The sequence below is a fragment of the Paramacrobiotus metropolitanus genome, unplaced genomic scaffold (genome assembly GCF_019649055.1).
Source record: "Paramacrobiotus metropolitanus isolate TYO unplaced genomic scaffold, Prichtersi_v1.0 Parri_scaffold0000005, whole genome shotgun sequence".
Taxonomy (NCBI): domain Eukaryota; kingdom Metazoa; phylum Tardigrada; class Eutardigrada; order Parachela; family Macrobiotidae; genus Paramacrobiotus; species Paramacrobiotus metropolitanus.
The window spans coordinates 676,274-701,299 of NW_026570225.1; the positions used below are offsets into that span (position 1 = coordinate 676,274).

The window sequence follows — 25,026 nt, forward strand, 5'->3', positions numbered from 1 at the left end:
TTTTGTTCTTCAATTGGTGCATGTTAAATCTATGTATCTGCCGAATAATATATACTTGTAAATTTGTAATAATATTAATAATTTATACACGGGTCAGCACGGCACACATTGGCATGCCCCGGAAGCGTTTAAGCCTTTAAGGGCGGTACAATATGAGTCACACACGTACGCTTGCTTTGGGTGAATGGCCCGCAAGCAGAAACGCAGAATGGCAAGTTGGAAGTTGTCTACCCGGTCCTCACCGTTGTTACTTTGAATAGCTTGATTATTGTTGCCGATTTAGTTCTACAGCACCAAAAATATTTTGCTCCTACAGATTCCGAATAAACACGTATTCTGAATGGCTTCTTGAAGTGAATCATGAGCGAAAAACACAAGGATCGGGAAGATATACAATCATTCTTTTGAAGATCGGCTGCCGATCGACTGATATTGCCGTCGATATTTATTCGATAAAATTCACCAGCTCCATAACAATAATGTCTGCTAAAGTTGTATCGAATGGCAATGGGCAGCGACCTACTGAGGACGGTAAGCACCTTTCCTCCGATACTTGTTTTTCTTACATGAATTGAGTTTTATGGATAAAACTGCGAAAAAATTATGACTGGTGCACTTACGTTCTATGTTCCTGGTGTTTTTACGTTTTATGTTCCTGGAAAATGGAAACCGAATTTCGTTTTCGTGATTATTAATTTATTTTGTCACATCGGTAGTCGGTACGAGTATAATGTTCGTTACGTTTACCATGGTGGTTTTACTTCACTGTCAACTTTGTTGACGCTGCCATCGCTTTAATTGGTACTTACGCACTACAGTTTTAAAAAAATTCATAATTTTGTATATGAAAGTTTCTGCTTGGCATGAATCGAGACATGTTAAAATTAATTTAACAAAATATTCATCAAGTTTTTTAACGTGTCGAAACTGAAGGAGATGGTTTTGATCTCGAGTTAACATTTGAACGCGTTTTGTTAATTGTTCTGGCTAAGGTTTTGGTTTCTTTGAAGAATCTTCGATGACGTGCATAGAATTCCCTTTAATATCGTTTTACATTGTGTTCAATGATGTACGCGGTAATTTACAGTTATTAGGTTATTAAGCTCCTCGTAATCAGTTCCTATAGTCCGCAAGTTTTCGTCTTTCTTTGTGTATTAAAAATAAGTACGTTAGGACTGCATGATCAGTAATAATATTGCATGATTTATTTTTCAACTTGCGACGGCTTATGATAAAGTCACGCATGCTAGACGATGATGGTAATGCAAAAAAATTTGTTTTTGTTTCTTAGCCTCAATCGAATTCTTCATTTCTTTTAACAAGTAAGCGTAGCCGATATACTGTTATTACTGTAGCTGCTTCTATAGCTAGTATGGCATACAGTCAACAGAATTGGTTGAATTAATTTGCATGTCGCCAGTCCAACCCAGCACAATGAGCTGGCTTACTGAAACTGATATGGTTGAGAAATCATGGCCCGGTTTATCAGATATCGAAATCAGTTGTGCAATATTTTATTAGTTTATGTCATTAATTTTAGCACCGTTCCTCGCACGGTATTTGGCAGAAGAACTGCAACGATCAAGCAGAAGGAAATTTGAATGATTTCCTACCGGAAGCTCCTTTTTGTGCACTATTCTGGTGAACTACTGTGAAGAGTGAACTTCTGTGACGAAATTGTTTTGGCGTCGAAAAATACAATAAGTAGAGATAATTTTCGACGAAAATTATTCGTTGGATGGGAAGGTTAAAAACAACCAACTGCCTTGGTTAAAAATACTGACTTCCTGTATATTAGGCAATTTTATGTAAATATAGAATAGCTTATTCGACTGGGAAATTGTTATTCAAATTTCAAATCTAAAAAATATTTGCTTAGCGGCCAGAAAATGGAAGTGTTGACTGTTGAGCATAATATTCTTGACGTTGCCAGTTCAAGTTTATGCGCTTTGAACGTTAAATTTACGGCGCATGTGCACACATTTTCTTTTCCCGCAAAAGCTTAAATGCGCCAACGGCTTTTCTTGCTGATTTCTTATCGACGCTGGAAGATTTGTAGTCCATTACTGCGCTTTTTATTGCTTCATGCCCGCAAAGCCTGTTACGAGATAAAAGTAAGTACGGTACTTACTTAGAACGAGTACAGCTCTCTTTTCCACTTGTTCATATGTATTTAACTGTTACTGTGTTGGAGTGAGATGTCTGTAGGGTTGCAACTTGCTAATTATTTAAATCCCTTAGAAAATAGTAAATGGTCATTAGAAGAAACCAAGATAATAAAAAGATGCTCTAATAATAAGCTTTTAAGAACTTTTTGATCAAAGTTTTGATTACGGATATTTTTCGAAGTTTCCTTTTTTACTGATCGTGAATACGAAGTTCCAAACATGCGCGCACACCGGTACTTGAAATATATACATGGACAGTTGTATACATTTATTCTGTTGGCACAAATTTTTTTTGGTTGCTTACAAGTTAAAATTGATGTTCTGATTGTAACGGTACGAAACTCAGAACTACGAAGTCGGAATGCAGAGTTGTTATCTGTGTTGCCTATGGAAAACTAGGTAAATGTTAGGACGTTTTCTTGCATTATTTCTGTTTGCTCTTATTCCGCTTAAATACAGTGCAAACTACAAAGACTAACTTGAGATTGTTGTGCAGTTGTACCTGCAGTCTTTTTGCGCCGTTAGTGGTCATTAGTTTACACAAGGATTGGATGTTTGTTTTCCGTGTAGATAAGCGATAAAAAATTGTACGCCGATTGTCTGACACCTGTAGACTTTCGGTGATGCATATTTATTGAATTGTCGTGCTTGCTACAAGCTGTAGCACATGCATATTCACCCAGGCCTGCATTTTCCAACCTGCTTTATTGTTGCTGTTGAAGCGTAGCGGAGAGTGATTTAATTGCCGGAATTTGTCATCGTTTTTTCTTTCTGCTGGGCCGTCGCAGTCGATCTATGCTGAATCGGAAAAATGTGTAGCTTATTCATAATGGTATGTGACAAAAGTGCTTGTAGTGCTGCTGGGAGATGAAACATGAGAAGAAGCTGTCCTACGGTCATTCTTGCACACCGCTGGCGTTTTCTTAATGAACCTAAAACGCTCTTCAGTTTGTTTTCCTACATTCAGGGTCGTTAATCTTGTCAGCAGCGCATGGTGTTGCTGGTCAAGTCGTTTAAAACATATCAACAAGCCATGTAAAATAATAATGCAATTCTCTTGTAAGACATGCTCTGTCAATTTTGAGCGGATTTTCGTCAACTAGTAACGGAAGGCCCTGTACGCATTATTTTATGAATGTGTAGGGTACTTAAAATTCGTTAGGTGGACAGTGCGCACTTTTTTTTCTGAAGTACCGGTATCTGTAAGACGGCATCTAAAAGAATAATGCCAAACAGCATAAAGCTGGAATTCAAACACCATGGGTTAGTAAATACACAGAGATGTATGGACAATATAATTCTGTACGTTCAATAACGAGCTAACAATGTCATATTTTATTCGAACAATAATTTTTCAAAATGTAAGTCCAGTGCAGACATAAAAAAAGTCTGGGCCCGGAGTCTGTTACTAAACTGAGATTCGGCATTCGACTACAGTACTTTTCTACCATGTGTGTTAATATCAAATTTATAGCGGAAAATTTACTATGGATTTGGAATTTATTTGCACACAAAGAATTAGATAGCTTATGAAATAGTGTGGCGACGTGACAGTGGAGTGAGTGCCTACTCTAGAAACTGAAATCATTTTGGTTAGGTAATTCCTGTCAGATTGGCCATTCAAAAAAAAACAATTAATGTTCTGTTGTGACAAAAAAACATTAACCGACTCATTTAGCAACACAGCTGAATTCGAAAAATTTGGCATTCGTGTACGCATGCCAAGATGTTGAGCATGCAGTTCGCAGCCGAAGTATGGGCGATTTGACTGCGCATCGGCACTTCAGAAAATTGCCCGTAAATTGGCACATAATGTATCAGCGGTGAGAAAAGTTGCCAGTGGCCGGCACACTGGTTGAACCGGAAGCTGTAAAGAGGATTGTCAGGAGCTGTATATCGGTTATGATAATATATCTAATGATTAATCCCGTCAGTTGTCAGCAGCGTGATTTGGCCCAGTAGCCTCGTTTGACTGTGAGTCTGCGACGAGTGACGTATACGTTGGCTTGATGAATGACGTTTCACGTTTTACAGCCGGGACCATGGAGAAAGTGATCCTAACGCCCATCGCCAAAGGCGACGACTGGACCATCCTCCAGCTGGAGCGGAAGCGCATCGAACCGCAGAATCTGGAAGGGGCTTTTGTCGCGGGGGGCACACACAAAGGCCTGGTTGTCAATCGGCAGTTGTCCAATGGTAAGAGCAAAGATGGGAGCCCTCTTGTGGTTCATAAGATCGTGTGGTGCGCATGTTGAGGAAATGATGAGTTGTTGTCGTGCACCGCTCGCTGCAGATAGCTGGCTTTCTTAGCGAGTTTGCATTGACCGTACCGAATGTGGGTCAGTGTACGATTAATATTTAAAGAGAAATCGATTCCATATTGGTTGTGTATTTGCTTGGAGATGCGTGTTGGGGATCGGCCAGCCGTTAAATCTGTCAGTATTAGTATGCTAATTTTATTGGAGATTGCAGTGTGCTGTCGGCTTCCTGACCGTGAACACTGAACATGCGACTGCTCGAAAAGTTAACCCTCAAAAAGAAAAATAGGGATTAAGAGATTGCGATGCACTGGATTTATGCAGTTCATGTCGCCAAATCCTAATCTTGTCTTAATTAGAAATAATCATGTTGGAATTACTGAAGAGTACTATAAAAACATTTAGATGGTAAATTAATAGGTTTTGAATTTGATAAAACAATTTTCTTTCCTTACTGCTTGGAAAATCGTGACAAATCGCTCTCCTTTCTTCGGCATATTCACTCATTATTATTATCCAGATAACAGAAAGCATTTGTAAAACTGTAACCATTTTCGTTTTACTATCAATCCCTTAAATTTCCCATTGAATCCCTTAAATTTCACGTTAAAGTTATGTGATATTATGTTTAATGCATATGACTTCAACAAATTGTGTTGACTGTACAGTTGACAGTTTGTACTTTGTATTACTGTACCGTTATCGGCTTTTGAATTTTATTGTTTTTTATGATTTTGATTGGCGTTTTGTAGCTGCTGATTATGGCGATCACTTGCCGTGCCAGGTTCAGCTGGACTTCAATGTCTTTCTCGTGGATCAGAAGACCAGTAAGCATTCGATGGAGAAGCGTCTTCTCCGGTTCTGGTTCAAGCCGGAAGTGGATCCGGAGCGACAGATGTGGCTAGCTCAAGAGTATTTCAAAGAGCTGGTCAATCCGGAGACCTTCCCACGGGGTATGACCGCAACTTTTGTTCTCATCACTTAATACTGACCGAGCTTGACTTTTCGAGTGGTTCCGTTTGAACATCTTTAACATCTTTGTCTTGACGTCATTGTTGTTGCGGTTAGACTATGTGGGCTTCATTACCCGGTTGATGAAACTAATGCAGAAAACCTATACGACCATCTCGTGTCTGAAGATCCATCTAAAACAATTGCCGCCGCCATCTGTGCCACCGAAGCCGCCGAGTTGGCGTAAGCTATCTGTATATCTGTTGGGCATGTGTCTCCGGAGACAAATTACTAGAGTGTACTATGCATTGTCACGCATCGCGAGCGGTGTTGAATGGCTGGTGTCGCTCTTGTTGCAGCTGGCGCGGAAACCGATAGCAATCGCATTGAGATTCTGACGGAAGAGTCGTTGTTGGAAATGATTGAGCGTGCCTTCCCTAACGGTCTCGCTTTCAAAGATATAGCCAAGTTAGTAACGTATTGTATTTGGCCGTTCGTATTGTATTTGGCCGTTATTATTCTTTAAAATAAGTCACGATAATCGTGCCAGCTGATTTTATATACCGTAACAGTTTTTTCGAAAGATTTTGTAAATTATTTCACACCATTTGATTAGGTTTTAGATTTACATGGTTTTATTAGAAGAGGTATTGTAGGCAGTGACTAAACGAGACCCCCATCGACCTCGGGACTTTTTTTTAGAGAAATCTGACCTCGGGATAATTTTCAGCGCATTTTTCTGATTTAGAAACCGTTTTTCAAAATTTTTTTCGGAAGAAAAAATTTCTGACTGCCGGGGCCCCAAACGCCCCTCAAATACGTTGGGCGGCTGCAATGGCGCCACAAAAAAAATGTTCTATTTTTGCGTTTTAAACACTTTTTCTAGGTAAATCGATATCGCTGATTCTGAATATGTTGCCAGAAAAATTGTGTTAGTTATATGAAGGAAGAATTTAAAGTTTGAAATTTTTGGACAAATTTCGCAAAATTTTGTTTTTATCGAAAAAAGTTATTTTCTTCGAATTAAACTATTTTTCTGATAGCATATTCAGAATCAGCGATATCGATTTATCTAGAAAAAGTGTTTAAAACGCAAAAATAAAACATTTTTTCGTGGCGCCATTGCAGCCGCCCAACGTATTTGAGGGGCGTTTGGGGCCCCGGCAGTCAGAAATTTATTCTTCCGAAAAAGTTTTTGAAAAATGGTTTCTATATCAGAAAAATGCGCTGAAAATTATCCCGAGGTCAGATTCGCTCTAAAAAAAAGTCCCGAGGTCGATGGGGGTCTCGTTTAGTCACTGATTGTAGGTATCTCAACGATATTATTTTTGGCGTGCTTTACAGTTGAACAAATATTTGTGCACCAGGCAGGACCTCATATTTAAATGGACTGGTCTGCTTTCTAATTTAAACTGATATTGTGTTACTGATAATGTTTGTTCTATCGGCCATACAGTGCGTACTTGTGCATAGACAACAGGGGAAACACTTTCGCACGTAACAGTTGTTACCGAATATCGCCGAACGCGAAGATCTCTTCGACAAAATTAATTATAAATATTTGTATCCAAACATGAATGGACAATGAATAATTTATATGTATGTACGTGCAAAAATGGCATTAAACAGATGCAAGTACTGGGAATTGAAATGGAGCAATTTGAAGAGATGTATTATTTCCTTCGTTGCAGGTGCACTCTGAGCAGTGAATCGGACATACACGAGTTGTTGATGGTTCTCGCTCAGAAAGGCCTCATTAAGCAGCTGGACAATGGTACATGGATTCGTTGGTCAGCGCCTAGAGAGGCGGAATCTTCCTTGGGACAGGAAGCCCAGACTACCTTTACCATTACCAAACATATGCCCAGTCTGCAGCCATGGGAACAACCTACCATTGCGGTGATTACAGCGCTGTTCTGCGAAAAGCTGGCAGTGGATGCCATGATGGACAACAAGGAGACCTTTGTGCGCTACCAAACCCAGGGGGAGGGCACCGTGTATACGCTGGGAAACATCGGCCCCCATCGGATTGTGTCCACAAAACTGCCGGCTGTCGGGCATGACCGGTATGTTCGTTCAAATATAAAAATATTAGATTTATAAATTGTGTAATTTTCTTACTTTTGTCGAGGGGCTTCGAACATTATTAGTGCTGTTTCGAATGGATTGTTGTTGCGTTTTTAGGGCGGCAATAATTGCTGCTGGAAATACCACTACACGGCTGCTGGGAATTTTCCAGCGCGTAGAATATGTCTTCGTCGTGGGTGTTGGCGGTGCGGTGCCGCATTTTACTTCCTATCAGAAGCATGTCCGATTAGGTGACGTGGTCGCCAGTGCGCCTTCGGGAGCGGAGAGTAAGCATCCCTATATATATGTCTTCTGCGATGAAGCTAAGAAGGACCCCAAAGCTGGCACAGTGACATACGCCACAAAGTCTTGGCGACCGCCTCAACAGGATCTCCAGATGCTAGCACAGCAACTACGCGGCATACACGAAGCTGATCCCACGTTCCATCCTTGGATGGAATTTATTAATGAAGGTATAATCGTTTACGAAAATCTGAAATTTATTATGGTAAATTTTAAATCATCTTTTGAAAGATTGTGCAATTATTACGAAGCGAAAGTAAATGTTGCCTTAAAAGGAAAACGCTAACAGCGATTAGGCGAGCCATTCTGTTACATTACAGGTAGCGATTCCATTTCGTTTAGAAAGGCGATTACTTTTTTTCTGGGACAATTTTGAATGCCATAATATGCGGGCGTAATAAGAGTTAACCGAAAAAGATGTTATGAAACGACCGGAAACTGAAGGCAGGTGAAGGTTATTGAATAACTGATACCAGCATCACTTCCGCTGTTTTGTTGGTAACATGTACTACTGTACCACTGGAAAAAGCGTTCTTGCTGTGCTGACATTTAGCACAAATGAAATACTTTTTTTCTTTTGCAAGTGCTTTTATAAGTGGTGTTTTGCTAGGCACAATGCAGAACCTCTTAAAATACATGAACGATTAATTTAAGAAAATGGCTTTTACTACTTTTATTGGTTGCAAAACCGGCTTGCCGCTCTCTGCACATGTACTCATGCATCCCAAAGCTCTGGTTACAGGACCGAATAGCCAGTAAAATCACCGTAAAGCAGAGCGTTTACGATGTGAATGCAATGCAATCTTTGTTGCTTTGCTTTCTTCTTTCAATATCACGATGTTTTCGAAACTTTCATATAACATTCTGAACTGTTTCGCTTCATGTGAAATTGTGAATTTGAGAATATAAGCATGTATAACAAATCGTTATTTGCGTACAACTGCTGTAAAAATTGCTAAGAAGCAATATAATTGCACATAAAAACAATTGAAGAATTACAAGTTTCACATTAATAACAGTTAGTCACAACTGAAACATGAAGCTATCAGTGTACATGTGATAAATGGTGTCAATGAATGCTAATGTTGTTTAAATAAATTTTACGTTTGACAAGTGATTTTTGCATCAAAGAACTGTTTTAACAGGTACGGAACGATTACGGCTGCAGAATCAGGAAATGAATTTCGCTCGACCACCTTCCGAAACCGATAAACTGTATATGGGCATTGGTGAGACGGATGTGATCCAGGTGTCACATCCGCAGCCTATCCGGGCGACCTCGGTGGACGATGGCGAGCAAGAAGTGGACGATATGGGCAGCAACAAAGATACCGGCCCTCGTGTACATTTAGGCCCTATTGGTGGTGGACGAGCCGTGGTCAAGGACCAGATTCTCCGCCAGGATTTCGCAACCCACTATGGCTGCCTGGCATTCGATTACGAATTTGATCCAGGTAACTTTATGTTAATACTCGAGATGAAACTAAATACCGCCCTGCGCTAGTCAACGTGCATGTGAAATATTATAAAGAAAACTAGTAAACATAAATATGAATGTTAGTAGATTATAGATACAATACAGGTCTCATGGTCGTTCTGGTAATACCGTGCTGGTCTTTTAGTGTTGGAATCGATATTCGGTAACCGTAAGGATCATTACATGTGCATTCGAGGGATGTCCGACTACCGGGACGGTATGCGGAATAAGGAGTGGCAGCCGTATGCTTCGCTGACGGCGGCAGCCTTCATGAAAGCTGTAATTATGAGCATGCAGGTTAGTATTCTCAACAAGTCGACCAGGTATTGTGCATGGCCATGACGTCCGGGAAATTAAAACATCAGCAACTATCACTAGAAGTAGCGTATGTTTCTTGATGGTATCACTAGAAGTAGCGTATGTTAACGTCCTTGATGGGATGGCTTTTCCCAAATTTGTATAGAATGTTCGTTTTCATGCATTTCAGTTTTGTCGTTAGCGCTACATAACGAATAGGTAGAATGAATTTGCTGTTGTGCGCTAGACTTTTTTGGCAAATAAAGAGAAATCCCGTGGAGTTGGGTAGTATCTTCAGATGTAACAACTAGAGGAACAAGCGATTATTTGACTCCTGCCATATTGATACAGGTGCACGAGCCTGAGCCGTCTAGTCCCCCTCCGGCCTACAGCTACAGTCCCCAGTCCACCACCCAGCGCAACCACCACAACGGCCACAATCCCCACCAGTACGCGCACGCGCCCCCCGTGCAAGTGCTGCCGCATTCCGCGTCGCCCCTCCAAATGCCGCGGGTGCACCATGCCGTCGCCCCGCCCCCCGGGGAGTACATTCGCGCTGGTCACTACGTGCCGGATTACAACGGCAAACCGCCCCGCGGACCCTCCACCCCGCCGCAACAAGCGCGCCAAAGTTTTGTCTAAATAACGAGAAGTATAAGTTTTTTGTATTCTGTTTTGGTTTTATTTGTTTTCTCTTCCGGACGGGACCGAATGCGCGGGACATAGTAGCGGTTTAGTTTTATTGAGTCGCCAGTGGTTGCGGCCAGTTTTTAGCCTTTTAGCAATGTTTTTGTTGCACACTGAAATATAAGATTTCCTTCTCTTTAAGTGCAGTGCAAGGTGTCGATGGCAGAGATACCAAGCTCGTTATAGATTTCTTGTTTTTTCTGCTTGGAATCGAATTGGAAGCGGCAGCTGGTGGATTTTATGTTTGCACTGCATTTTGGCTGCGGTTGATGTTTTAGTGGTATTCCTTTTAGCTTTTAGTCTGTGTGGTTGTATGATTTTACGGAATGCTAACAGGTTCAGATAACTAATTGTAACCAATGCGTGAATTTTGGAATAAATTATGATTGCTGACTGCTTACTGAAAACGCCCGAATTCCGATTTCCGCTGTGATCAGGCACTGTGCTATGTGACACTGTGACTTGCCCGCTTGGATGGGCATAAAATACTCGTAATACAAACACGTAAAATATTCGCGTAGGAACGGCTACTCTATCGTACAATTGCCTACTAATTAATTTTTTGGTTTGGTCTGTGGTCTCAGTGTACAGTTAGTTATTCGTCCTCTAGCACTAGTCACCCAGGAAATGCGTATAGCGTGATGACTTTCGCCCATCGCGATTACTGATACGGCGCGCATGTGCGCGTTATCGGCAGATGGGTAGTGGATACGAGAAAGAAACCGTAGCCGGTTTAGTAGCCTATAGTAGCGGATAAGATGGCATGATAACAAGAAACTATTACTACTCGTACAATACGTAAGTACTGTACATGTATTACTATGTCTTATGGAACGTTTGCGCAGTCGTCAGTGACAGATCAACTTGACGAGGAGTGCAACTTCGAAACCTCTATAACCATTCTGTTGCATTTCGTAGGATTAGTTGAAAAACCAAGCTCAGCTACTTCTGTCCTGGTTAATAAAGTGGCTGGCTTCCTTGTATCGAACCCTTCTACAGCAATTAAAATGTCTGCAAATACAATGAGTTACCAGACTCTGCCAGGCACGGATCTGAATGTGTCTCGGATATGTTTGGGTACTTGGCAGTTTAATGGGGGTGCCGCGGATTTAACCTGGGATCGTCAAGACGAAGCCGTGAGTTGTACTTTCGCTTTCGTAGAACTAATTAAAGTGCAGAACGACATTGACAATACAAGTCCTGTGCGCATATGTAACGCTATCTGACGAAACTACCGGTGCTTTTATGTTTTCATATGTCTCCGAAAATTAGTTGCTTGCTGCCTGCTGTTTTCCAGTTGTTTTGCTACGTAATTTTTTTGCTGCAGACGTCCAAAGCCATTGTGGATAAAGCGCTACGGTTGGGAATAAATTTTTTCGACACAGCGGAAGCCTACACCAATTCGGAGGCGGTGTTGGGGCGTATTTTGCAGGGCAGTGGTCAGCGCAGCCAAGTTATTATCGCTAGCAAGTTCGGGCAGTGTTTGGCGGATGGACGGCAGGGCTATACTGCGGCGGACATAGAGAAGGCACTCACGAAATCCCTGGAGCAATTACAGACAACGTATATTGACTTGTATCAGGTACAATACATGTATGTACTATGTACAATGTACTCACTAAAGGGGTAACGACTGTTAAACGAGAAAAACGTAAGTAGTACAGTATTGTAGTTGCGCATGCAAAAGTGTTGTGTCGCTTTGTGGCTGATGTCTGATGGTCACTGGTTCACACTGATTTTCTGGATCTAGATACGTCCAGAAGTTGTAAAATGGCATTGATATTATATTTCTTGCAGATTCACTGGCCCATTTGCGTGGCCGATATGAAAGAAGCCGTCGAACAGCTGGAACGGGAAGTGCAGAAAGGGCGCATTCGCTATTATGGCCATTGCAATTTCGGAGTAGAAAATATGAATGAATTCGAAGCAGCCGGCGGCAGGGCGGTCAGTTCACAGGTAGACCAGACCAACACAGGTTACAGTACTTATTCGGAAACCAAAGGAAATAATATACGAGTTCGTGTCGGTATTTTTCCTTCGCTGAAAATTATTCTTCTTACGGTACCAAGTATTTACAAAATCGGAAAATTTAACACCAGAACGTTTAAAGTCATATGCTGCATGCGTTAAGTATTAACTTCTTTCCTTGTTTTTCCTTTGTCAAAAATACAACTTCCTTTCGCTGGAAAACGCGTAATTCTTGTAGTTGGCATATAATCTGCTTTGGCGTCCGATCGAGCATGAAATCCTTCCTAAAGTAAAGCAGCTGAATATGTCCGTTTTGGCATACTCTCCTCTGCAACAAGGACTGCTCACTGGAAAGTACCATACCGTGGACGAAATTCCCACGGGACGCAAGCGAACGCGCCTTTTTAGCAGCAACAGGTGCGGAGCTTGTTTTGCTGTTTTCGAATAATAATTCGCGCCATATTGTCTTCTTTTTCTTTGATTAACAGCGAACAGCTTTTCAGTAATAAACGTTTTATTGCAGTTCTTCTGCAGCACGACATGGGCAGGCCGGAGCCGAAGTGGAAACTTTCGAAGTGCGGTTCTTGAATATTGATCAATTATTAAATTTCCAGATTGGGTGACCTTATTAGTCACCTTAAGAATTTACGATCATACTGGATTTGCAGCACGAGTATAGTTAATACTGTAAATGTAGAGAACTACATCAAATTTTTGTCACACATTGGGATTCTGTTTAGGCTATCGACAATATACGAAAGATCTGTGCCGACAAGGGTTTGGATATGAGCAGCGCTTCTTTGTCCTGGCTGCTCGGAGAGGAAAATGTAGCCAGTGTTATTGTTGGCTGTAGCAGTCCCGAACAGCTAGAGGCCAACACGAAAATCACACATCTAGACCAGGTAAGTTCGTACAATTGATAATAGAAGCTTTGAGCAACTGCTCCACTTAACCATAGCCATACACTTAACCAGACTATATGGTTAAGTGCGAGCGTATGGTAAGTGTGAATACCATACAAACGTGTCGTATGGTGATGGACTTTCAAAGGCTCCCCTTAACACCTGCCCAATTTAACTTCCCCAGATATACACTTTTTGAATAGAGAAAATATTTTTGAATGTAAATGTAATTTTTTGGAAAGAGATCGTTTCACGCAGTGCGAGAAAACAAATTAAATCTGAAGGGACCCAGAGTCAGCTATGCGCCTTCGCTGAATACTTTGTACACTGCTACCTCGATGGCGGTCGTCCAACTAAACGATAAGGGATGGTTAAGGTATGGTTATGGTGTTTTCTGCTCAAAGCCTCTAATACCTAATCTTTAACATTACGTTAGTTATTAGATTCAAAAAAGGCAGTTGGTGCAGAATTCGAATTCGAAGAATTCGCAAGTCTTACTGTACGTTCTCACTTTCCAGGATACGCAGAAGAGACTGCGAGCGGCCACGGATAGATTGAAAGCCAAGATAGGCTCCAACTGTGACCTGTGGGCAGCGGAGTCCCGAATAAAATAGAAATTATTTTTGCCTCTTCCGTGTGAACCAAAACACCGACGTGAAATTTCGCTGTTCAGTGTCTATGCAAGCTAGAGTTGAACATTTTCCTAAAATCACAATACACTACCTGACAGACATGTCGTCGGTTTTTCGTTAGCGAGGATTCAAAGCTACAAAACGCTTTAAAAAGCTTCACGGTTTATAATCTGGTTTGCCCTTTTCTGCATGCATTGTAACAGTGTGTTAAACACAGCTGCAAACAGAAACTGTGTGGTTATTATGTTAAACCACTTTGAACGAATGTTTTTTACACTCACCGCTCCGGTATCCAAAAGTAAAAATAAGAACACGCTTCAGCATGCTGCGAAACTTGTGCTTCGGCAAAATATATCTGAAATAACTGCGGTGTGTGCGAATCATAACCGCAGTACTGCAGCATATTGATTAATAGTTTACCTAACCAGTAAGCCTTCAGTCCAGCATCCTACGGGGAATTATGCATCCGTGAACAGCTCATATCTAGTGCATTTTGGGTCCGCTGGAATTTTTATATAACCGGTTGCACTGCCTCTTCGTGATGCCGACATTTTGTTTGATTCGCGCTCTCCCATCACCCACAGAACGAATGCAGAATGTACTCCTGTACGGTATGCTTAATTGTTAGCACATCAATATCGCATCAGCCTGTCATCGCGTCCGGTGAGAGCTGTCAGACAATCTCCCGTTTAAGTATAGCGTCATCTGTTCGTCCCAAGGATACGGGTTCGAACAACTGAAAGTATCCAATTAACCTTAGCCGGTTTCCACCGAATCTGTCAGGATCTTCAAAGGGCACGCGCAGGGTAATGCGAAAGTACTTCCAATCACCGAGTCCAAATTCAGAGGATAAATTCGGAGTCCGCGTTAGGATAACGAACTATCGGACTAGTCAAAACTTAAAAGCTGGTAGCGAAATATAAAGGACTAGAGCGTATATCAGTTAATTATGCAAGAACGCCTAATTAAAGGCAGTGTTGCACCTCAACTGTCCTGTCTGTCCATCATCAAAGTAGCGGTCAAACCGTTTCCTGTGTCTAACTGAAAGCTCAACTGCTCGCTGCTGTACTACCATTGTTGTCGGGGTTCGGATCCGCTGCATGGCTATCAAAAATAAACCGGTATAACAATTTAAGACAGAGTGAATCTGCAAACCGGAAGAGAAAGCCATCAATTCCCACCTACATTACATACGTATACAGTAGTTGCCCACCTGACTTCACAAACGAATTACTATAAACGAACGAATTACTTCACAATCTATAAATTATTACGCAACTAGACGATAATAATTACTTTATTTTAATTATCTAATTACTAAAATAATTTTTGCCAATTTATAACATACCACGGTGAGAAAACTCGCATTTGTGAGACAGGTTACAGTAGGCTTACGCTGATTCAAGAGACTCGTCTTATGATTCCAAAATACACCAACAAACCAAGGACAGCCGCAACGCGAGAGATAAATTCAGCGAAGGGCTCCATAATCAGTGAACTGGGGGCAATAAAAACTGAAATCCCGGGTAAAAATTAAATGACTTCAAATCACTGTGAGTGTGTACAATTACTAACCTGAACTAACATCAAGGTAAAATTTAATTTACAATTAACGTTTCTTCTGTCCGTGTTGAATATGCTTTAATATAAAATTTTTCCTGGTTTCTGTGTTACAGATGAAGTTTACACTGTCACTGAGAAGTCAAAAGCGCTTTCTCAATCATCATAATACAACTCATTAAAAAATGCGTAACACACATTCAAAAATTGTCGTATCTTTTAGGTAGCTAGCAGAACGCAAATCAAGACTTGAGCGACAAGTTTCCACATTCTATCAGTGGATCAAAATAAATAGACAAGATAAAAAACTGCATTAAAATATATAGGTTAGACAGCTATATTGCTAGACAGCTCTATAGGATTCAAGATAAAAAACTGCACCAGTAAAATACCGGCGAATGCGATTGGTATGTGCGATATAGCAAATTGTTAGCCAATACAAGATGTCTATTCGGAACCGATTATCCCTTCAATCCGAGCATCCTTCATCGAACTTGGCCTCCTTGACTAAGTGGCGCATTTTGGTTCCCGTGGAATATATCCACTTAGTGGCTTCGTCGTAATGCGGACTGCTGGCTTCCCGTACCCTCTTCATCCACTGAACCAGTTCGGGATGTTTGCTGGCCAAATCGATACCGCATCCGGACAATTGTGCAATTTCGCAACAGGCCTGAAGATCGGCCACGCTGACTTTGCTCCCCAGAAAGAACTGGCGATCGGCCAGGAAGTACGACTGAATCTCTGCCAAGGTCTTGTCGGCTGCTTTCCGGAAGAACTCCAGCTTTTTCATGTCCACAGGGCGCTGCTTGATTAAGGGAATCAAAAACTGCAAAGCGCATGCCGTGTTACAATATTTTCGAAAATTCTTCTAAGTATATATTAAACTTGGGAAGACAATAAGGTATTAATTAGCTTTCTCATTTGAGAAACATTTCCAGAAAAATATCGGAAACGTAAGACAACAGAATACTTCAGTTTTCAATCTTTACGTATTAAAAATAAAAGAGTATCTCATGCGTACTCAAAGTACAAACAACTGAGTGATTTCATAATAAATACTACAAAATAATATTAGCAGTAACACAATTCAAAAGGAGCTTAACCGCAGCTAAGTACGTACTCTGTACATATGTTTTTCCAAACAAAGTCTGACCCAAATAACACATTTAATAAAAAAGAAGTCAAAACAAAAAATACCAGAAAAAAATCGGTATATTTATTATTCCAAGAGAGGCAAAGTGCTATAACCTATGAAATCAAACATAATAATAACTAAGCACAAAAATGCAATCAAACAAAAACCAAAAGCTGGAATTACCCGATTGCGAAAATATTCTGCGCAATTCATTCGCGTGTTCAGATGATGCCAGTCCAAATACCTAACCAGTAAGCAAACATTAAAAGAGAACAAAACTCCCTCAGTATTACCAGTATTTTTAATGACACGACACACCATACACGAAACTGAGGTAAGTACATATGTAAAGGAAAACAAAACAGAATTGCCGCGGTATTATTACGTACTCGTCAACTTTCGAACGCAGCCGAATATCTTTGGGATACCAGAATTGTTGCTCAGACGACAAATACTTGTCAGCCAAGTACCGCATTATGGTCCCACTACAACAAAGCTGGTTGTAATCACAGGAAACAGGGTGCCGTCGTGACAGACGTCAAAGATTTAACAATTTCACACGAAACGGAAAAGCAAAACAGTCAAAGGCTATGATATGACTGAAAAGTTGACAATTTACAAACTGTCTCCATGCTGATGCATATACATCCTTTGATGTTGTTGCGAACCTCTCAAGCAATTTAAAATCTCCGTCCTCCATAGCCGGAACACGCTTAAAGGGATTAACTTTGGCAAACTCGTCATCCAAGTGCTCCAGTTTGCGGAGTGCAATCTGTCTCTCTTGAAATGGTATTTTGTTAACACGGGCAAATATCACCACAGCGCGCGATGGCTGCGACATTAGATCAAAGTAGAGTTTCAACTTCCCACCGGCTCCCGACATCTTCCCTATTACGTATTCTTAGAATGTAAAATTAATGAATTTCGAAGGAAAGCAGCCAATCTTTACAATTCATATCACTCAACAAATCAAGTCTGCATAAAGCAAATGTTGCATAAAACTCATAAAACTGTGAAAAGTCACTTCATAAGTGAACAGCTGTTCATCGGAAGCAACCAAAAACAAAAACTGTCAGTGTAGACTGTTCTCTCGATATGGCAGTTACACGAATACTTATGGTTTTTACTTTTTAGTACGCGGATCGACAGTCGACATACAGTCGACATACTGTACTATCAAGCAACCACTCGGAGTCTCGCCATTCGAATCCTGGCCGGTCATCCGAATTGGCGATAGTAGTCCGAGATCCAATAAAAGGTGATCTCGGATTGGACATTCAACTTCCGGTCCCAGTTAATTAAGGCGAGTACATGTGACGAAGGACAGTAGAGCTAGCCTGGCTGGATGCTCTCTCAGCAACATCGAATGGAAATTTCTTGAATGTTCCGCAGTTCGAATCGGTGTTGGCCTGCGCCTGGAAGCACTGATTACTGTCCCACATCCATGCATCCACAACGAGTGCACGTGCACAGACGCTTGGGGCTACCACGGCTTCAGCTGTAACTGGTAAGACAGTCGGGACCGGAAGTCCAAGCATGGGACTTGATGGGACATGACGTCCAAACGCCGCTTTGCTTCATGGTCAACCGCCGTGGAAACCGACCTCGAAGCCTGATCCATCGGGAATATCGCGAACCGACGGCACACATCCTGGCAGAGCTAAACTACAATCGTGCAAAAGACGTGCATGGGAGAGAGGCAAAATGTTACAAACATTGAATGACCTGTACGTTTTGTCTGCATATGCGGTGATGGAAACCTTGCGGTGATTTTATTTAATCGTAAATGCCGCATTAACTAAGTACCAGCACGGCGTACTATACTTGTAGCAATGGTACGAGAATGCAAGTCTGTCAATGAATAAATGGTGAATATAGTATAATAATTTTAACTACATTAAAGCAGCCTGTTTTTGTGAAGTACGTATAAAGCGTAACAGCTGGCTGGCTTTTTGCTATGCGCGAAAACACGAAAAATTTTTACCTAATACATAGTGCATATATATATGTACAAGCCCGTCCAACAATTCTTTGACCGCTGTAAGCGCAGCGCATATAAATCGCGCACAGTAATGCAAATGCTTGTATATACTCTTTGCCAGTTTGACTGACAAAATTTGTTTCGTCGGTCTACAGTATACCGTATAGCAAATTACGAGTATCAACACACCTGCTCACCGGGTCAGTTTTTGGTCACTCCATAAGAGCTTGCCGGCATCTGTAAAAGATTAAATTTAAAACAACACTAAAACAACACCAGTTATCAAAACATAAAAAACAGTCAGTAACAACAGTCACTAAAACAACCTCAAAACAACACCAGTCATCTAAACATATCGTACTCTACATTTTTACTATAGATTTTATAGTTTACTTAATTTTACATTTACTATGCATGTTTACAACAATGAAGACGGTAGAGCTGAGCAGTTTGTTCTACTGGTCTACTTTGATCTTTTCATTTCCCTAGGTGAACAAAATGATTCTTTCATTACCCTGCAGTTAAAGATCTTCCGCAAATCTACTTACGAAAAACCAAATATCAAATTATAAAACTGTTAGCAGTATAATTGTTATTTCAGATTCATAAAACCGTGCGTTTACTCGTTTCAGACCATCGAATATCTTCACGACGTTCTATATAATCTAAATCTAAACCTTTATATTATGCTTTTTTTTTGTTTTGCTTTTTTAGCGGATGATTTGGCATTACGCAGTACTGTATATCGAGGATTGGTAATATGCCCGCAGTCCGTTATGACAAAATACGAACACCTGCTCCGATTTTCGTTTTTTCAACAGCAAAACGAGTTCGGCTGTCAGGTGTTTAGTGACGACATTGCGCAGCCTGGTGGTGCCGTGAGGTTGCAGCTTTTGTTAACAATTTTCTTGAGAAATGTGATTAATGTATGACATGATTTAACCAAAACGCCGACTGCCGTTTTTGCAAGAATGGTTGCGAGTGTATATACTCTGTGGTATATATATTCTATATGTATATATACAGTTCAGCTGACAGAAAATACGATTATGAACCTATGAAGATTTTTCTTTGTAGTAAATAGTATAAAACAGTTTGGAATTAATTTTGTAGCAACTATATCTTGGTCGCCACGTTTGTAGTTTGTTCGTGCGTCACATAGCAGCGGGAATATGACACAGATCTTTATATATTATAAGGCGCAAAAATTCGTTAACAAGCTTCCTCATTTGCAGCACTTGTAATTCCGCAGTTCTTTTGAACATTAAGTACTGTATCTGAGTGGATGCAGAGTGGCGAGAAGCAGGAGTGTTTCTGCTGTTTGTTTTCTGTTGCATTTAGAAATGAATATCCTTACGGCGCACTTGTTGAATAATGTCATAGCCGTGTTTATGCTCGCACCGTTAGTTATTCTGTACTGGCGTGGTGGATTTATGATATTACAAATCTACAACACATTTCATACTTACAAGTATTTGGCTGCTTTTCTGGAGATAGCAGCAGGGATTGCGGGTGGACTGATGTTCAGCTACACGCAGGTTTGGATGGGGAAAACTAGCAACAGGATTCGATCACCTGTTGCACAGCTGATCATTCGCAGATGGTATGCTGCAGTTTATTTGCACAAATCTACGTATACATTTTATAAATATCCTTAATATTTTTTCAGCGGCCGTTTAAACATTTTAAAAAATATCGTCATACGACACAGCATGTTTATATCATACTGCATTTGCTGTAAAGCATATATTTACCGCCCTGTGTATGCGAAAATACTGGCGTATTAATATATACTTTACAGCGAAAAGCCCCTTCGAATAGACGTTTTACTTTACTGTGGTCGCTCAAGTTAAAGATGCGCAATAAAATTATAAAGTTCTAATTTTATTGCGCATTATAATTATCATTTTTATTGCGCATTTATTGCGCATTAGTTCTAATTTTATTGCGCGTTATAATTATAAGCTGCACAAGCATCCGCATTAATTCTTAACGACGTACGGGAATAGCCAATACAGGGCATCGCCTAATAGTACTATAACTTCCCAATATACTGTAGTAAGAAAACGGTCACAAATTTAACGAAAGATTCCACTTCGTTTAGGTACAGCTACTTCTTTGCGTGGTGTGTTGTATGCGAATGGAAAGGTTAGTTCATTTATTACAGTGTTCAAAGCCTAAAAATTAAATGCTTATCTTTGCGTAAATTCGCACATCTGGAAGGAGCTTGAAGTCCCTACTCTAGCACTAAACTGACTAAACTGACTAAAGTAAACCGTTGCGAGTGACAACTGGCAAGTGGCAACACAATCACGCCGGCAAGGTACATCAGTGTTACGGTGTTATCCTATACGATATAGATATACGAGTACCTTGACACCGGCAACAGTATCCTTATCTACAGTATACAAAACTTTTACGTAAACGCACAACGATATATAAGTTATTCAATTTGAATATACGCACGCTGATCTCTGGAATGGATCAGCGATTACTAACTAAATATGCAGCATTCTCTTAATAGTTAAAAAATGTTTAACATATTTGTAAAACTTATGAGCACAAGAGATTGTTGCAGGTGTTTGGAGATTGTGGGATGTGGTGGATGCGATATCCGGGTGGGAGACTGCATTGTATTCCTTACTGGTTGGTTTGGTGCCTTTGTTGTTAACCCGCTGCTTTCGTAACACTCTCGCGCCTCCTCTGGCAACCGTTTCCGATCTGACTGAAACGTTCTTCCTGATACCAACCAGATTCCGCACAAAGGTACGCATATTTATAACCGTGACCGCATATAAGAAGTGTTTTTACACGCAGCGTGTGAATCCTCTGCAACGTACTCGACAAAATTAAACTTGTATGCCATCTACTGTACAAGTATATGTATTTTACTTGTGCAGCATATAGAACTATTCGTGAGCCACTGAGCCGTAATTATTTATTGATTATAAATTAATAAAAATCTGGTAGTTCCACTGGTAATTTCAGCGCACTAGTCGCATTGCGCACTTTCTGGATAACATCTTTTCCATGGGCATCGTAATTCCTCTGATTACCAGTACATGGCGCGGCGTGTGGTATTTACTGGACTGGCTGATCGTCTTTCCTGCGGATGTGGTGGCGCCGGAAAGACAACTGTTCTGGTCGTACATGATCTCCACTCTATCCGGATTCGCAATCGCTGTGATTGCTGTTCTGCTACAAAAACCATCTTCCGTAATTTCTGCTTATCTGGAGCAACAAGGACGATGGTTAAGCAAAATCGTATTCGAAGACATCCTAATGGCGGTAGCCACATTCGCCAGTATTGACCTGTGGAGAGGAGTGTGGGGGCTGTATGACGAATACTTTTTCCCATGGGGTACCACACTACGAATAAATTCTCATATTTATATTACTACATTACTTATGCATATAAATGTAACGCACAAGCGAAACAAAATAAAAGTCAGTGCATTTTAGTTTACAGATATTGTGACCTCAGCCTGGTTAAGTCACATCTTCGGCTTCTTTGGATTGGCGCTTATGTTCCACTCTAACTCGGCTGTGATGAAAGGTCAGCGGAGAAAACTGTATTACAATAACATGGATTTTATAGTTCACTACTGTAAGTAAAACCAAGTACGAATACTGTAAGTAAAACTCGTATACGTTTCTGTAGGGTTCCAGTACGATGGAGAACATTCTGATGGAGGTAAATAATCGATTATGAATAAAATATAGCACCATACTGTATAATCAGATTTACAACTATATTTTTGTTTTTAGCCGGATGTTGGTTCCTGCAAAATGTTTATCTGTTTTTGACCACTTCATTCAGGTGACAAAATGTATATGATGCGATCGCACTTCTGAATATTGCGCCAAATATTGGAATACCTGCTTGCGCTATTGCAGTACCTGACTTCGTTAAATTATAACTACAATTGACTTTGCTCTTGATCTGATTAGCCGTCATCAGATGATCCTGGCGGCGAAGGAACTGACAGTAACGACAGCGGGAATAACCAGCGCAGCAGCGCCGCTTCCTTAACACAGGCCATGGCAACTCAGCCGGTGATAACGGTGGACGATTTGGCACACGGGGATCCCTGCGAAACGGCTAAACTGCGTCCTCTTCGTCGATCCCATAATTCTCTGCATCGACTTCCTAGTAACAGTGATATTAATGGTCTGAATGCTGATGACGTTGCTTGGGCCGATCCCGATGAACTGAGAAAACTGCGCCGGACAACATTTCGGTCGCATTATCCGCACCCCGATTTAAGCTTAATGCGCAAAACTTCCCTTATTTCCGACCGGCTTTCTCGAGCGGATCGGCTCCATACACCAATTACACCTATCGACAGCTTAGTCGGGCATACCAATCAGAATACTCAAATTAGCTAAAACGGTACTGACAAAATATAAAAAAACGGTACTGAACTGGTTGGTTTGGTGCCTTTGTTGTTAACCCGCTGCTTTCGTAACACTCTCGCGCCTCCTCTGGCAACCGTTTCCGATCTGACTGAAACGTTCTTCCTGATACCAACCAGATTCCGCACAAAGGTACGCATATTTATAACCGTGACCGCATATAAGAAGTGTTTTTACACGCAGCGTGTGAATCCTCTGCAACGTACTCGACAAAATTAAACTTGTATGCCATCTACTGTACAAGTATATGTATTTTACTTGTGCAGCATATAGAACTATTCGTGAGCCACTGAGCCGTAATTATTTATTGATTATAAATTAATAAAAATCTGGTAGTTCCACTGGTAATTTCAGCGCACTAGTCGCATTGCGCACTTTCTGGATAACATCTTTTCCATGGGCATCGTAATTCCTCTGATTACCAGTACATGGCGCGGCGTGTGGTATTTACTGGACTGGCTGATCGTCTTTCCTGCGGATGTGGTGGCGCCGGAAAGACAACTGTTCTGGTCGTACATGATCTCCACTCTATCCGGATTCGCAATCGCTGTGATTGCTGTTCTGCTACAAAACCATCTTCCGTAATTTCTGCTTATCTGGAGCAACAAGGACGATGGTTAAGCAAAATCGTATTCGAAGACATCCTAATGGCGGTAGCCACATTCGCCAGTATTGACCTGTGGAGAGGAGTGTGGGGGCTGTATGACGAATACTTTTTCCCATGGGGTACCACACTACGAATAAATTCTCATATTTATATTACTACATTACTTATGCATATAAATGTAACGCACAAGCGAAACAAAATAAAAGTCAGTGCATTTTAGTTTACAGATATTGTGACCTCAGCCTGGTTAAGTCACATCTTCGGCTTCTTTGGATTGGCGCTTATGTTCCACTCTAACTCGGCTGTGATGAAAGGTCAGCGGAGAAAACTGTATTACAATAACATGGATTTTATAGTTCACTACTGTAAGTAAAACCAAGTACGAATACTGTAAGTAAAACTCGTATACGTTTCTGTAGGGTTCCAGTACGATGGAGAACATTCTGATGGAGGTAAATAATCGATTATGAATAAAATATAGCACCATACTGTATAATCAGATTTACAACTATATTTTTGTTTTTAGCCGGATGTTGGTTCCCTGCAAAATGTTTATCTGTTTTTGACCACTTCATTCAGGTGACAAAATGTATATGATGCGATCGCACTTCTGAATATTGCGCCAAATATTGGAATACCTGCTTGCGCTATTGCAGTACCTGACTTCGTTAAATTATAACTACAATTGACTTTGCTCTTGATCTGATTAGCCGTCATCAGATGATCCTGGCGGCGAAGGAACTGACAGTAACGACAGCGGGAATAACCAGCGCAGCAGCGCCGCTTCCTTAACACAGGCCATGGCAACTCAGCCGGTGATAACGGTGGACGATTTGGCACACGGGGATCCCTGCGAAACGGCTAAACTGCGTCCTCTTCGTCGATCCCATAATTCTCTGCATCGACTTCCTAGTAACAGTGATATTAATGGTCTGAATGCTGATGACGTTGCTTGGGCCGATCCCGATGAACTGAGAAAACTGCGCCGGACAACATTTCGGTCGCATTATCCGCACCCCGATTTAAGCTTAATGCGCAAAACTTCCCTTATTTCCGACCGGCTTTCTCGAGCGGATCGGCTCCATACACCAATTACACCTATCGACAGCTTAGTCGGGCATACCAATCAGAATACTCAAATTAGCTAAAACGGTACTGACAAAATTAATGACAATTGAATATCATCAGTGAATGATGGATTTGCAATTGATGTATTCTTCTCGGTCGCATCAATGCGGAAAATTACATCTTGATATTTTGAACGAGCAGAATTTAACTGCTGATTTCAGCTAATTTATATTACACGAAAAAATTACTCCGTCATATGAACGATGATTCTCGCATTGCGCTGGTGCTGACGGACCGGAAATCAAATGCGCAGCGAATATTACAGGTGGACGCTGAGCTGACATCATTCGTTCTCCATATTCGTACAAATTATACTCGTAGCAAGGTTCGTCGTATAGCGTGCAAATCTTTCTCTTATTTATTTTGTACTGGTGTACAGATACATACATATTTGCACGTCAAATGCACTCGTGAAACATTAAATTAAGTCCGATTTTACGATACTAAAATTCGGGGAATAAGGTTTTCATCACAGCTATTGAGATTTCC

General features: G+C 40.9%; 5 protein-coding genes across 7 annotated transcripts; 4 read left to right on the plus strand and 1 right to left on the minus strand.

Annotated features, from left to right (window-relative positions):
- The first annotated feature begins 221 nt into the window (after positions 1–221).
- LOC129580836 (uncharacterized) lies at positions 222–10,601 on the plus strand. Of its 2 annotated transcripts, none has more exons than XM_055471537.1 (10): positions 222–531; positions 4,203–4,364; positions 5,179–5,379; positions 5,495–5,620; positions 5,737–5,845; positions 7,069–7,443; positions 7,562–7,917; positions 8,893–9,201; positions 9,370–9,521; positions 9,873–10,601. In XM_055471537.1, the coding sequence occupies exons 1-10, from the start codon at positions 480–482 to the stop codon at positions 10,161–10,163; spliced, it is 2,133 nt and encodes a 710-aa protein (XP_055327512.1). In that variant the 5' UTR covers positions 222–479; the 3' UTR covers positions 10,164–10,601. The 2 variants fall into 2 exon arrangements, with proteins under 2 accessions (XP_055327512.1, XP_055327513.1); XM_055471538.1 differs by lacking the exon at positions 222–531 and adding an exon at positions 1,961–2,114.
- A 451-nt stretch (positions 10,602–11,052) lies between these two features.
- LOC129581240 (uncharacterized oxidoreductase YccK-like) lies at positions 11,053–13,990 on the plus strand. Its single transcript, XM_055472206.1, has 7 exons — positions 11,053–11,344; positions 11,536–11,790; positions 12,006–12,164; positions 12,415–12,593; positions 12,700–12,751; positions 12,917–13,078; positions 13,597–13,990. The coding sequence occupies exons 1-7, from the start codon at positions 11,216–11,218 to the stop codon at positions 13,690–13,692; spliced, it is 1,032 nt and encodes a 343-aa protein (XP_055328181.1). The 5' UTR covers positions 11,053–11,215; the 3' UTR covers positions 13,693–13,990.
- Positions 13,991–15,412: 1,422 nt separating this feature from the next.
- On the minus strand, positions 15,413–17,670 carry LOC129581112 (glutathione S-transferase theta-1-like). The gene is made up of 4 exons (XM_055472005.1): positions 17,074–17,670; positions 16,795–16,890; positions 16,589–16,649; positions 15,413–16,096 (listed from the first exon to the last, which is right to left on the minus strand). The coding sequence occupies exons 1-4, from the start codon at positions 17,286–17,288 to the stop codon at positions 15,740–15,742; spliced, it is 729 nt and encodes a 242-aa protein (XP_055327980.1). The 5' UTR covers positions 17,289–17,670; the 3' UTR covers positions 15,413–15,739.
- A 1,729-nt stretch (positions 17,671–19,399) lies between these two features.
- LOC129581190 (uncharacterized) lies at positions 19,400–22,103 on the plus strand. Of its 2 annotated transcripts, none has more exons than XM_055472131.1 (6): positions 19,400–19,989; positions 20,491–20,534; positions 20,965–21,152; positions 21,375–21,747; positions 21,856–21,942; positions 22,048–22,103. In XM_055472131.1, exons 1-6 carry the CDS (start codon positions 19,730–19,732, stop codon positions 22,086–22,088), a joined length of 993 nt encoding a protein of 330 aa, XP_055328106.1. In that variant the 5' UTR covers positions 19,400–19,729; the 3' UTR covers positions 22,089–22,103. The 2 variants fall into 2 exon arrangements, with proteins under 2 accessions (XP_055328106.1, XP_055328107.1); XM_055472132.1 differs by having other exon boundaries at positions 21,849–21,942; positions 22,048–22,096.
- Positions 22,104–22,170: 67 nt separating this feature from the next.
- On the plus strand, positions 22,171–24,562 carry LOC129581192 (uncharacterized). The gene is made up of 7 exons (XM_055472134.1): positions 22,171–22,206; positions 22,338–22,934; positions 23,157–23,528; positions 23,637–23,723; positions 23,829–23,861; positions 23,936–23,988; positions 24,120–24,562. Exons 3-7 carry the CDS (start codon positions 23,231–23,233, stop codon positions 24,555–24,557), a joined length of 909 nt encoding a protein of 302 aa, XP_055328109.1. The 5' UTR covers positions 22,171–22,206; positions 22,338–22,934; positions 23,157–23,230; the 3' UTR covers positions 24,558–24,562.
- The last annotated feature ends 464 nt before the right edge of the window (positions 24,563–25,026 follow it).